Source organism: Podarcis tiliguerta (assembly GCF_965153285.1).
Source record: "Podarcis tiliguerta genome assembly, chromosome: 6".
In the NCBI taxonomy this organism is placed as follows: Eukaryota; Metazoa; Chordata; class Lepidosauria; order Squamata; family Lacertidae; genus Podarcis; species Podarcis tiliguerta.
The window spans coordinates 22,949,230-22,963,082 of NC_139539.1; the positions used below are offsets into that span (position 1 = coordinate 22,949,230).

The following is a 13,853-nucleotide window of genomic DNA, read 5'->3' on the forward strand; positions in this document are numbered from 1 at the left end:
AGTGATTTGAGCTTTGATTTCTAGGGAAAGTGGGACGGGGCATTTGACAGTGTAAATGGCCACGGCAGGATTTTTAAGAGCAAGAGATAATATGGTAGAATTACAATGCTAAGCATTGTACCCTCCACAAAAATGCCTGTGGAGGATAGGCTTGGATGGATGGAAGGAACCAGGGTGTCCTCCTGTTTCTGCTCTTTTAAAGCCAAGCGCAACAGAGAAGCCACGTTTCTTCATTCAGATGTCTCTAGCCCACGATGTCTAAAGTGTGTGTGTGAGCTATCAGCTTTTCACAACAAAAGCCATGCTTGATTGAGGGCAGTGGAACTCACCCCCTCTCCTTCCTTATTTCACTGCATTCTTGAAGCAAGTACAAGATCTAGTGATGGCCACCAACTTCCACGGCTTCCAAAGGGGGTTAGACAAATTCATGGAGGCTAAAGCTTATCAATGGCTACAAACCATGATGGCTATATACTACCTCCAGAATCACAAGTGCCATGCCTCTGAGTAGCAGTTGCTCGGAGTCACAAGTCAGCGAGTGCCCTGGTCTTGCTTTGGGGCTTCCCATAGGCATCTGGTTGGCCACTGTAAGAACAGGATTCTGGACTAGAGAAGCCTTGGGTCTGATCCAGCAGGTCTCTTATGTTCTTAAGCACTTTTCTCCTAGCCTTGCTCTGACACAGTGAGTGGGGTGGGCTGGGAGAAAAGCATAGGGGTCAACACCTTGCAGGGAGGAAAAATAGGAGAGGGTTCTGCTCCCCCGACTTGGATGTGCCTTTGTAATTAAAACCAGGTTTCCTGTAGATGCTGCTTTAGACATGGATGAGGAGGTGTGTGAATAAACAAAGATGGCTGCTCTCACCATCTTTCACTAGTCCTCAGCTGGCAGTGGCCATCAGCACTATGTGGCTGTGCAGAATGCTCAGTATGAGACTCACCAATCCCCACCTGCATTCTAGCCTTCCTCCTATGCCTGTAATAGCTATGCCAAATTGGCAGGCAGAAACGAGGAAAGCCCTTGGGTTAAGAGCAGGGCAGGTGCTTTACATGCCAAAGGTTTTAGGTCAACCCATGTTCTCTCTAGTTAAAGGGTTCTGGTAGCAGGTGGCGGGAGAACCTAGAGAGCCACTGCCAGTCAAGAGCAGACCATACTGAGCCAAATGGGGAAATAGACTGACTCACATATTCATTACAAATTGATAGATGGAGTGTGGAAGGGGCTACAAGCAATTGGGCTGGAGGCTGGCGGGTTGGCCAGCATGGTTAACACCAGTGGTGGGTCTTGGATCTGGCCAGCAGGCTAGATCCAAAACTCATACACACACTGTGGAACACTTTGCCACATGAGCAGGGGGCTTGATGTCATATGATGTCAGGTGAATCTACTTCAAAGGAAGAATCAGGAGCACTTTTGCAGATGGGGCTTGAAGTCAGTATTTCAGAGGCGTGAATGCCTTTGAAACCTTGCCATTCAAGCTGCTTCTGGAAGGGAAGACAAGAAGGCTCGGCAGGCCTAATTAGGCTCATAAGCTTGAGGCTCTCCACTGCTGGTTTACACTATGCTAGAGAGGTGGAGAAACTCAAATGGGTCTTAGAGCAACAGGTATGGTATGCACAACTACTCTGCTAACAGGGCTGGAATACTGCCAAATTGCAGGAGATCATTCTCAACCTCAAACACGTTCAGACATATCCCTCAGTTTCAGAAGCGCTGAAAGCACTTACGCTTTTCTTGCATCACATCTTGGGAAATGAAGAAAAAGTGGTTTTCAGGAGGAGGATTGACAGTTTACATTGATCCCTTGTAAATGTGTGCAAAGCCAGCATGACTTCCTTCTTTGGCCCTCAGGTCCTGTTTGTTGGCTTCCCACAGGCAACTGGCCGGCCAGTGTAAGAACAAGATGCTAGAAGGCCCTTGGCCTGATTCATATATTCTTATGTAGCCCTGAGGTTCTATGCACCAGCTTTAAGTCAGAGCTCTTGATTGGCACCTGAAACCACAATCCAACATAATATAGTACCATTTATCTTACCATTCTTGTGCAATCATTTGTTCAAAAAACACCTTAATATATCAAACGGGTGTATAACCTGATTAGCATATCAAAATGGCAGAGTGTCAGTAGAGACTTTGAGGATTGTTCCAGAGATGGAACACAACCATTTGAATTTGTTTCTCTGGGAAAATCTGTTCCTGATGGTTTATAAGAGCTCAAACTGCCCTTTTTAGTTCCCTAATATTTACTGTTCTAGGAGGTTGTCCAGGATACTGTCCTTAGGAATGGTTGTGTAGTTATGGGAAGAGATTGACACAATAGTTTGATTGGTAGTTTTATCAAAGAACATCCAAAACAGCAGACCAAAATAAGGAAAGTAGGTGCCCCTTTGCTTGTGCTGCCATTTCCTCCAAGTTCAGTGGTTTAAAGCTGAGATTCACAAGCAACTTCTCATGGGCAAAGTCAAACTGGAACACTTGCCAGACTTGTTCTTGACAACCCAGATCACTGAAAAATGCAGTGGATTTCCCTCCATATTTATAATATAACCAAGCATTCACTAAACAAACACAAAACCCCTAACAGTATTTATCAAAGATCTGGAAATAAATATATGTACATATGTGCAGAGTGGTTCCCTTTATAAATTAAGCCACGTGACCATCAAAGTGATGCTTAACAGCGAAATAGATGGAATCTGCAAGGAGCTGAAATTCTGGGAGTTGCTGGAGGCGCAGAGGTCAAAAAGGCTGCCTTGGAATTTGATTTTCCTAGATTCCTTTTTCAACATCTCCCAGATAGTTGCTGCCTCCCTCTGGCACTCCCAAAGGGCAGCCACGGCACAGGTGTGAAACTCTTCCCAATATCTGCAGCAGGAGAAGGAGAATATTTAGTTTCTTTTCATAAAACAAAGAAGCCACAGTTAGAAATTGCTTATCTGTAAAGCAGAACATATAGCAGGGATCATCAATGCAAGGCCTGTGGGTGTTCACAAGCAGCTCTTATGGGACCCATGAAATGTTTCAGTAAAAATCCCCTCAAAAATCCACAACCCGCAAAAGGCTTCTTGCTCTTTCTGCTCAATTCCTGTTTGCTTTGGCTTGGCCTCTCTCATGCTCCCTACAGCAGCCATTTTGTGTAAAGCCACAACCCCATGCCAGCCATTTTGTGACTGGCACCCATGGCACTCAAAATGTTCACTGGCTCAAAGAGGTTGTCCACCCCTGACATAAACCCTGAATGGCTTGGTTGGTTGGTTATGACCAGAGTAGGCACTTTTTCCAGCCTTCTCAATGTGATTCTGTCCACCTTAGAGGAAGAAAAAAGGGACAATCCAAGTCTAGCAGCACTTCTGTAATATACTCACATGGCTGCCATGAATATGAATTCATGATCCCTGTGCCAAATTTATCCCCATAGGAACATGTTCTTCTATAGGCAGTCCTTCCTGAATAACTCCTAGGACATCTAACATTTTGCTTTTGTGCATACGAATGCAGCCTACATGAGGATGGATGTTGAAAGAACCAAATTTCAGGATGCCTAAGCAGGATAGGATATCCTGAGAAGGTTGATCTAGCCCAAGAGTGGAGACCTTCAGGCCGTGGAAATGAATGTGGTCCTCCACACCTCTCTCCAGGCCTCACCTCCTCTCCAGCCACCCTCTCTAGCTGGCCCTGCTCCATACCCTCCTTGAGTGTTTTTGCCTGGCTGGAATGTGTCTTTGAATGCTGATAATGCCTCTTGTTGGATGGAGAGGGGTGTGTAAATGCACAAACTAGGCTACCATGTAAAATTTACATCAGTTTCTCCACCCACTTTTGCCTCTGGCCCCGCCCACCACAAGCGCTCAAAACAGGGTGCACACTTAATTCTTGGTTAACCAATTCCAGTTCTTCCAATGAATACATGGATTCCAGACTAAATAGATTGAGCTATAATGGATTTTTTAAAAAGGGGCGGAAGCAGGACATAGGACAGAGTCCTGACTAGACTCCCTTGCTAGGCTGTTACTGTAATAGCTGCACTGTGAAAGTGAATTGTATCTTTTTTTTCTGGCGTTGCTGAAACATTTTCCTTCTGGAAATGTTTGATTGCAATGTTACAATGGGTCCCTTCAGATGTCCTTTTTATTGTGCATTCATTATTATTTGTGCCCATGATTGTATCAGTGAGGTTATATGTGTTCCCACTTTCAGTGCTATTTGTGTCTGCAATAATAATGATGGTGATGATAGTTTATTTACCATACCCCGCCCATCTGACTGAGTTTCCCCAGCAATTGTTTCTCAGTGGACATCCTACTTTGTTTGCAATCGGTGCGTGTCCTGTAGTGTCCAGCTGAAATCCTGTAACTCTATCCTGTAACCACAAACGTGCAAGGGTATGTGCTTCACTTTCGTTGTGCTATTGCACAAGAGTGCCTCTCCAGACAGCAATAAGGTGGTAACATTGGGGAAGTGTCACTGAACATCTAATAAAGCTGAATGTGTGGATGGTCCACTAAAAATCCATCGCTAATACACAACTACTGCCTTAATGACATGTTGCCGAACACACCCACCAAAAACCCACCAGTCTTTCTCACATAAGTGGAACATTTTGCCCAAAGAAGACCCTGGTTATACAAAAAGCATCTTTTGTCCAAGGCATCCTTACACAATCATGAAACAAGGCTGGTGTGTGTGTGTCTGTGTGCATAAAATCTCAGAGAACACTTATCTGATTGCCAGCTGTAAAGAGCTCATTAAATAGAACTATTGTGGCAGAATAAATGTCCTGAGATAATAATGAGAGAAGCTGCTGCCAAACAAGGTAAACTCATTTTGTCTTATAACAAGCCTTGCCTCTGCAACCTGCAACAGCATAATTGCAGGGGGCAAAGGAGAAATTTAGTGTTAGCAGCTTAAAATTATTTGACTTCAACAAAGACAGGAAGAGTGAGGCATGAAAACTGAAGTGTCTACTTTGAAGGACATTTTTTTGTGTGTATTTGTTTCTCTTCACTCTTTTCCCCCCACCCTTCCCCATCTCAGTTGGGTAATCACAATCCCCAGCATGCCTCACTTTTTGCAGCCTCCATCTGTTCACAAACACAGGCCATAATCACATGACCCGTCAGCGTTGGACTCTGGGGGAATGTTGCACAACTAAAACCAAACAACAAATACAATCAATTTCATAGCAGGCTGCTTTCTGAGGCATCAGTTATTATGATCTCCATATCTGTCACTGACCAGCCTTCTCTCACTAGCAGAGGGAGAGAAACATGGAACAGGAACATCATGGGAAGACAGTACTGTATTGTTTTAATTCCATTATAGCAGGAAAGAATGGCAGGGCATATCCAGGATGACAGTAACTCAGGTCTTGCAACACAATGATAGGTTGCATGTATTCTGCATTAAAGCAAAACAAAACAAGAAAGCCTAACTCCGCATCAACAAAATGTGAATCCAATGGTCTGTATAAAGGAGGTTAATTAAGGCTTGCATATGCTCATATAGTTTGCTTCATTAATTTTTCTTCTCCAATTCATGAGAAGAGGCAAAGAAACGAACAAGCAGAGTGCAGAGTTTCCGACCCAATAAAATGTGTCTTCCCCATAGTTTCTGATATTTCATCCTTTGTGGTGAACACATTTTCAGACCCAACTTCATAATCTTTTAAGGGCTAGCAATTTCAATAAAAGTTGAGGTTCTCTAGGTGCTGAACATGCTTAGTACTAAATTTCACATGTGTATAGGTTAAGCACACAGAACCTCTAAATATATGTATACAGCCCTGATCTGGATCCATTTCCTAATTCTTAAAACATGGTTGATTCTGTATAGGCTGTTGTTGTTTATGTACTGATTTACTGTGAAAAAAGGGGGGGGGGGGCTTGCTCCCAGGTAAGTGCAGTTAGGGTTGCATCTGAACAAATTAAATCACCTCACACCATCACCATGGGAACCGTTGCCTGCAATCTAAAGTGGTATGGCCCAGATACAAAGTTTTACATTACTACCTCATGAGGTAATTCTAAGAAAATGAGCAAAAGTTTTTTGGGGGGGAGAGTTCTTGGGGATCACTCCTACAGAGAACGAGAGCTACCCTTTAGCTATACCACGGAGAGTTAGAAAGTGGGGTTTAAAAACAGCAGCAAGAATCTGGTGTGTGGCTGAGCTTGCTTGCAGTGATTAAGAAACTGAACTACCAATAGGAAATCCCTAGTTTGACTCTCTCAGCCTCATTCTTCTCCACTTGAAATATGGAGGCTAATATACTGACTTACTCTGCAAAGTTGTTGTAAGAAAGAGAAAGGCTGTACAGCATCTTATATCCTAGGGTTGAATCTCCAAAGTCTCTAGGTAGTGCTGGAAAAGGCACCGGCTTAAAACCTTGAAGAGCCACTACACCCATCAGTGTAGACAATACATGAACCAGCGATCCAACTTGCTATAAGGCAGGTACCTTCCTGTGTGAAGCACTTTGAACTCTTGAAAGTTCTTAACAAATATTATAATTATGAATTTGGATAGGGTAGGCTGTATGCCTGAGCCCCCTTCTAATTCCTGGATCCAGCATGGATTCAATTCCACGAATAGCCGGGCTAGCTTTCTGGTGAGGTGCAGGCCATTAAGGAAGTGGCTCTGTGCCGGGTGACAAATGAGAGAGGCCCCTCTCCCTCAACTCACTGGTAGTTAGGAAGACAAAGACCAGAGTGTTAAGGTATGTGAGGTAGAAGCAAGGTAGAAGCAAGGCAGGCAGGCAGCTGGGAGACAGAACCATGCCTGATTTCTGCTGGAATCCAAGGTTGTGGCTATGGGAGAAGCAAGACCTTCTTGCTAATGCTGGGAACCCTTCCATCATAGGCTCAGGTTGTAGATATGTGTAAATAAACCATAGATCATAAAGACACCACAGTCTGTGCTGTACCGCATTCCAAAGGAAACACAAACCCTGGGTGAGCGCCTAGAACCTCGAACTGCTCAGAGATTGGGGTATCGTGCAATATTATTACAATAACTATTCCCAAAAAGACGCCTGCTTCTTGGGAGAAAAGCAACGACAAACCTAGACAGCATCTTAAAAAGCAGAGACATCACCTTGCCAACAAAGGTCCGTATAGTTAAAGCCATGGTTTTCCCAGTAGTGATGTATGGAAGTGAGAGCTGGGCAATAAAGAAGGCTGATCGCCGAAGAATTGATTCTTTTGAATTATGGTGCTGGAGGAGACTCTTGAGAGTCCCATGGACTGCAAGAAGATCAAACCTATCCAATCTTAAGGAAATCAGCCCTGAGTGCTCACTGGAAGGACAGATCCTGAAGCTGAGACTCCAATACTTTGGCCACCTCATGAGAAGACTCCCTGGAAAAGACCCTGATGCTGGGAAAGATTGAGGGCACAAGGAGAAGGGGACAACAGAGGACACAATGGCTGGACAGGGTTCTCGAAGCTACCAACGTGAGTTTGACCAAGCTGCAGGAGGCAGTGGAAGACAGGAGTGCCTGGCGTGCTCTGGTCCATGGGGTCACGAAGAGTCGGACATGACTAAACTAAACAACAACAACAAATTCCTAAGGCTCAAACTCCAATTCAGGCGCAATGCCCCTTAGAGGTCATCTTACCTTCATCTTCCCTCCTCCAAGACTTTCTTGTCTCCTTCATTAACCTCCTGCCCAACCCTACAATATGTCTTTACCCTCTCCCTAATCTGGCTTCTCTTTTTGCCGGTTCCCTATTCTTATTTATTGCTTTTTTCTGCCTTTCTAATCTCAGCATCTTTTTTCTTGCTGGCCTAGCTGGTTTTATGCCTTCCCAGAGCTTTGCCTCTTCCTTGATTGCATTCCTGGACAATGGCACCCATTTATCTCAGCAAACTTTTTATCTCTTCCATCTCCCTTGCTCGCTTTTAATCAGGCCCAGACCTGCTCCGGGCTGAGCTGCTTGGTGCTTTGATACCTGATTGCCTTCCCATCTATCCTGATTTGATTACAAATAAACAAATGGCTGCATATCCACCTTAAGCACAAGCTTCTCACTTTGAAGCTGCCCCTCCTTGGAAAGGCCAAATGGATTCAAGACTGACTTGTGCCTTTTTTAGGCCTCTGCCCCAAATCAGTGCATTTCATTGATTCTTACTATCCATAATTATTACCACATGTTATATTTATTTGTTTGCAAGCTCTTTCACCCACCCATCACAATAAGGCCCCAATGAGGGTTACAAGTATAGAAAATACAATTATAAAAACAGATAAAACAATGGCAATGATAAAAAAAATAGAATTGTTCTAACTGGAAAAGAACAGATGCAGAGGACTTTATCCATGCGTGTTGCATCATCCCAGCAATGCAAAGCATAGCTCCTGGCTCCTATTATCCTGATACGCAACTGAGGGACAACCTAGATTCCCTCTTCTGCCAATGTCATTATCCCAACTTAAATATCCCTCTCCCCTGAAGTCTCCTCTCAACTGCAGAGGGATAAAATAAGAATAAGAATAATTTATTTGTACCCCGCCCATCTGACTGGGTGTCTTTTATCATATATAAAAACATAATGAAACATTAAACTTTTAAAAGCTTCCTTGTACAGGGCTGCCTTCAGATGTTTCCTAAATGCTATATAATTACTCATCTCCTTAACATCTGATGGGGGGGGGGGCATTCTACAGGGTTGGTGCCACCACCATTGCTGTCAACCTTCCCTTTTTTTGCGGGAAATTCCCTTATTCCAGCGCCGTTTCCCGCTGCTATCCCGGATTGTTAGATATCCCGTAGTCTGTCCCCGGGACAGGTGAGGCTGCTGATCCCTTATTTTCAAATCTGAAAGTTGACAGCTATGGCCACTACCAATAAGGCCTTCTGCCTGGTTCCCTGTAGCTTTACACATGGGTATCTATCTACCTCCCTCACCCCTACAGCTAATATCACCTCTGAAGGACAGAAGTGGGGCCTAATTTCATGATGCTCATAAATAAACGGTTCAGAGGAATAAGAGTAAAATCTCTCCGGCCTCCATGTCACCTCTGACACCACAATGCTACACCCCTCCCCAAGGTAATTATATTTATATCTTATTTTTAGAATATTTATAAGCCATCTTGATGAGCAGAAACCTCAGTGGGCAACTTATTCATAAAGCTAAAGGGACCCCTGACCATTAGGTCCAGTCGTGGCTGACTCTGGGGTTGCGGTGCTCATCTCGCTTTACTGGCTGAGGGAGCCGGCGTACAACTTCCGGGTCATATGGCCAGCATGACTAAACCGCTTCTGGCGAACCAGAGCCGCGCACGGAAATGCTGTTTACCTTCCCACCGGAGCGGTACCTATTCATCTACTTGCACTTTGAGGTGCTTTCGAACTGCTAGGTTGGCAGGAGCAGGGACCACACAACAGGAGCTCACCCTGTCACGGGGATTCGAACCTCTGACCTTCTGATCAGCAAGCCCTAGGCTCTGTGTTTTAGACCACAGCGCCACCCGCGTCCCATTTCATCCTTATTCATAGGATCTTTTAAACTGTATTTCCACACTTTCCAAATTCGGGGGTGGGAGGGAAATGCCAGATGTCCCCAGCCCCCCTTTCCCTGAAAAGAGGCAATGGGAGGCAGTGAACAACTTAGTAAAAGCAGGGTGTGGTGAGATGACAAGAGCAAGGATTTATTAAATGGGGCTAGGAAAAGAAGGGAAGAAACAAGAGGTGTGCGGTGTGAATGAAACTGCAGCGTCAAAGCAAGTGTTATCCCACACTGTCCGGTGCAATGTTCCATTTTGGAGAACCGGGTTTGTTGCCCGAGAGCTCCAAATCTGCTTTAATTGTGCAACCTGAATTTGCCAGTGTGTGTAATTAGAACCCACTTGAAAAGAACGACTGTTTGCATGCCCTCTTGAAAGTTTCTCAGGCATATCTCTGCCTCTGGTGGAGGCCTCAAGCCTCTGTGAGGGTAGAACACGTCAGCTGGTCTCTCTGTGGTTCCTTCTCCCTTCCTCCTTTTCTATATGCTCTCCATTCCTCTCCCAATCCTTTCAGAATCTCCTCAGGGATGATCCTTCTCCCTCTTCCTTCAACATCTCCTCTGCCCACCAATTCTTCCTTCTCATATAATAGCTCCTGAGGGCTGCCACCCCTGTGCTATGCCATAGGCATCCTACAAGAGGTGGGGGCATAGGGTTGCAAAGTTATCAGGCACTCTGCCCCATGTGCCGCTGAAGCAGTCCAGGAGGGGATAAACAGGATCAGAGGGAAACACCTTTCCTCCTTTATTAATTACCCATCAGAGTGCTGTGAAGAGGGCAGAAATCCTAACAACCTTAGAAGGGGGAAACAGATTTGGGATGTGTGCATCTAATTGCAAGGCTCCCTGACCCCAATTTCTCTGGGCTGAAGGCATGCCACATGCTTCCTTTCAGCCTAACGGGCACATAGCAGATGGAGCAGTTATACCCATGCTCTTTTCTCAGATGTCCGTGTGTATATTAAACAAGCCATTGTAAGAGCACACGAATCTCCTTTATACCAAATCAGACCATTGATCCACCAAGCTCAGCATTGTCTACACTGACAGGCAGCTGCTCTCCAGGTTTTTAAATGTGTCTTTCCAACCCTACCTAGAGATGATGGGGATTGAATCTGGGGCCTTTCTGCATGCAGAGCAGACTGCTCTGCCACTGAGCTATGGTGGTGCCCCTGGATATGCAGGAAAATGTGCCTACTGTCTGTGTGGAGTCTCGTCTTCCTGTCCTAGATGTGGAGTAGATATGGAGTCACCTACTTAATTATGGGAGAGGTCTATGTTTGGAGTATTTAGAAAATATCTGGGGAATAAAAGGTAAAGGGACCCCTGACCATTAGGTCCAGTTGCGGACGACTCTGGGGTTGCTCATCTTGCATTATTGGCCGAGGGAGCCGGCGTACAGCTTCTGGTGTCATGTGGCCAGCATGACTAAGCCACTTCTGGCAAACCAGAGCAGCGCACGGAAATGCCATTTACCTTCCTGCCAGAGTGGTACCTATTTATCTACTTGCACTTTGACGTGCTTTCGAACTGCTTGGTTGGCAGGGGCAGGGACCAAGCAATGGGAGCTCACCCTGTCACAGGGATTCGAACCGCCGACCTTCTGATTGGCAAGCCCTAGGCTCTGTGGTTCAGACCACAGCACCACCTGTGTCTCCTTTTCCTGTCCTAGATGTGGAGTAGATATGGAGTCACCCACTTAATTATGGGAGAGGTCTATATTTGGAGTATTATAAAATATCTGGGGAATACTTGACACCAAAATTCACAGTGGAGAACAGGATTTGGGGGAGAGTAGCACTGAATCTGGAAGCAAGATGTGTCAGCAATGGATGGTGTTATGTGCATGCTCACCCGCAGACGGCATACAGTCCTTGCATCTGGTCCCTTTCATCTTCCTCCTCCTCTTCTTCCTCATAGATGGCCATATTCTCTCCTAGTTTTAAGATGCAGTCAGATAAATCTTGGTAAATGTTTTCACACTGGGCTTCTGCAGTCAGTGACCTGAGCAGGTACCCTGCAAATGGAAAGGGGATCCATGTAACTTAATAGAATCACAGTATGGTAGTGTTGGAAGGGATCCTGAGGGTCATCTAGTCCAACCCAACCCCCTGCAATGCAGGAGTCACAACTGAAGCATCTATGGCATGGCCATCTGACCTCTGCTTAAAAGCATAGTCTACCATCTTCTGATTGAGTCTTTCCCCCTGTCATGATGCAAGGAATCTCCTTCGGGCACCCTCATTTCAGATTTAGAGCCAATGCCTTTGAACAATCCTCCTTCCCTAAGGTTTGCGTCTGTTTAATGGGCATCATATGAGAGCCAGCATGAAGTTGCTGATAGTGTGCAGGTACTTAGACTTGGGGGCCTTGATGCAAGCTGTGGATCTGGGCTGCTTCTTAGAAACTAACCTATTCTGGCATAGCTAGGATTTATGCTAGGGAACAGGCTTTAAGTTGTGGGTGGACAGAACCTCAGTTAACCTTTTTTTATTGATTTACTTGATTTAGGGAGAAGCAGTTGCCCTCCCCCTTCCCCTGACTATGTCCACACCTCGCAGAGGTGTTGTGAGGATAACATGATAGAAAGGGGACCATTCATTCTGCCCTAAACTCTTTAGAGAACAGGCAGCATAAAAATGTAGGTGATAAATATTTACAATGGAAGGCAAAATGTGACCTGTCTTGAATTTGGTTGTCTGCATTTGCAGAACCTTACAAAGTGAGTTCAGAATCATAGAATTGTAGAGTTGGAAGAGACCCCAGGGATCATCTAGTCCAACCCCCTAAAATGCAGGAATATGTGGTTGTCCCATACGGGGATCAAACTTGCAACCTTGGCATTATCAGCACCACACTCTAACCAACAAAGCTATCTAAGCCGTGCAATACATGTCCAATACACGACCTGTTCATTGTGATGTTTCCTCTGGAGCTACTGCCAAGTATTCAAATATGCCTAGAACTGGAGCTTGCCAACTTCCCTGCCCTGAGCTCCTATGCCTTTAACAACTACCCAAGATGCAGACATTTAGCAGGGGAGGCTTCTCCCATCTTTTCCTCGCTATAGGAGGGTGTGTGTTAATTTTTTGCTTGAAAGGTTGTTGTTAATAACGACACAGGAGCACTGCCTGAAAAAACAGTTGGCAACCTACATAGGGCATAGCCGAGATTTTTATGTCCCCTTTTACCGATGTTCAAAGCAGACGGAGGCTCAAAAGAAATGCGAGGCGGTAGCTAACTAACCCTTAGAACTAGAGGGCGCGCACCTCCGGGATGGAGAGAAAAGACTTTCAGCTGGACTAGTTACTGAGCTCCATGATCCGATCTCCAAATCGAAGCACGACCCCTACGCCGGGAAGGCTGGTACTCACCCAGCGCGACGAGTAGGAGCGCCGTGCCCATTCGCTGTCCCATAGCCGCCGCCTCCTGCTGCCGCCGCCCTGCTCAGGGGCTCCGGCTGGACTCCACCCCTGACATCAACAGCGTGCCCCCAGGAAGCCCATTCGCCCACCAGCAGCACCCACGGGCGCCTCTTTAGCCTTCCTCCTCCCGGTGAGGAAGCAAGACGGCGCAGGCGACCGCCGAGGTAACTTCGAGGGCTCAGCTGGCTCGGCGCGCCTTGCAAGCGCTCAGCTCCCTCCTCCCGCGCCCTCCCGGGGGGAGTCTGCTCAGCCCATCTGCAGACGCCACTTCTTTCCCTCCAGCTGCCTCCCGGGAACCCAGACCCTTTCTCCCTTCTCCCCCTGCCGAGAAAGGTGGTTTAGTCCAGGAAGGCGCAGCCACCACGCTCACCGGGGGAGAAAACGGAGGGGTCTGTCCCTTGCCATGCTTTGGTGTTGAGCAGATGTGCGAAGGGGCTAGTTTGACGCTTGCAGGGTGGAAAGTGTCTCGGGTAAGGAGGGAGCTCTCTCTCTCGGGCTGCATGTGGGCAAAACAATCCTAGGAATCGCTCTGCCCTAGTAGGGCTCCCTTGCAAATAACTGTGCGCAGAGGATGTCAGCCTGATGCATTTGAAGTGGAAATCGGGGCGGATATTTTTAAAATCCGGACTAGCCACATCTGAAAGGCCACAGACGCCTCACTCCAATTCACACACGTGCGCCCTGGCTAGCAGAATAGAGAGGGACTTTCTTTCTCATTTGACAGAAGGATTACTCCAGGAAGCAATAGTGGATGGCTTGAGATGGGATGGCTTCTGCTAAAAAATAAAAGCAGGTCAGCTTTCTTCCCTAACTCTGCAGATGTTTTGGACTACAACTCCCATCAGCGTCTGGAGGGCACCAAGTTGGGGAATGTTGGGCTGGGTTTGCCTGCTTTGTCTGTGAAACTGACACAATGGCAAGCCCTG

General features: G+C 46.2%; 1 protein-coding gene across 1 annotated transcript; it reads right to left on the minus strand.

The window, feature by feature from the left end:
* Positions 1-2,318: 2,318 nt before the first annotated feature.
* On the minus strand, positions 2,319-13,338 carry LOC310680421 (neuritin-like). Its single transcript, XM_083447154.1, has 3 exons — positions 12,877-13,338; positions 11,357-11,519; positions 2,319-2,863 (listed from the first exon to the last, which is right to left on the minus strand). The coding sequence occupies exons 1-3, from the start codon at positions 12,917-12,919 to the stop codon at positions 2,638-2,640; spliced, it is 432 nt and encodes a 143-aa protein (XP_083303280.1). The 5' UTR covers positions 12,920-13,338; the 3' UTR covers positions 2,319-2,637.
* Positions 13,339-13,853: the final 515 nt, after the last annotated feature.

Excerpts from the sequence above, each read along its gene's own strand:
- LOC310680421 (XM_083447154.1), bottom strand. The coding sequence starts at position 12,919 with ATGGGACAGCGAATGGGCACGGCGCTCCTACTCGTCGCGCTGG. Across the intron at positions 11,520-12,876 it reads GCTCCTACTCGTCGCGCTGG|GGTACCTGCTCAGGTCACTG; the intron begins GTGAGTACCAGC and ends TTCCATTTGCAG. Across the intron at positions 2,864-11,356 it reads GGACTGTATGCCGTCTGCGG|ATATTGGGAAGAGTTTCACA; the intron begins GTGAGCATGCAC and ends CTCCTGCTGCAG.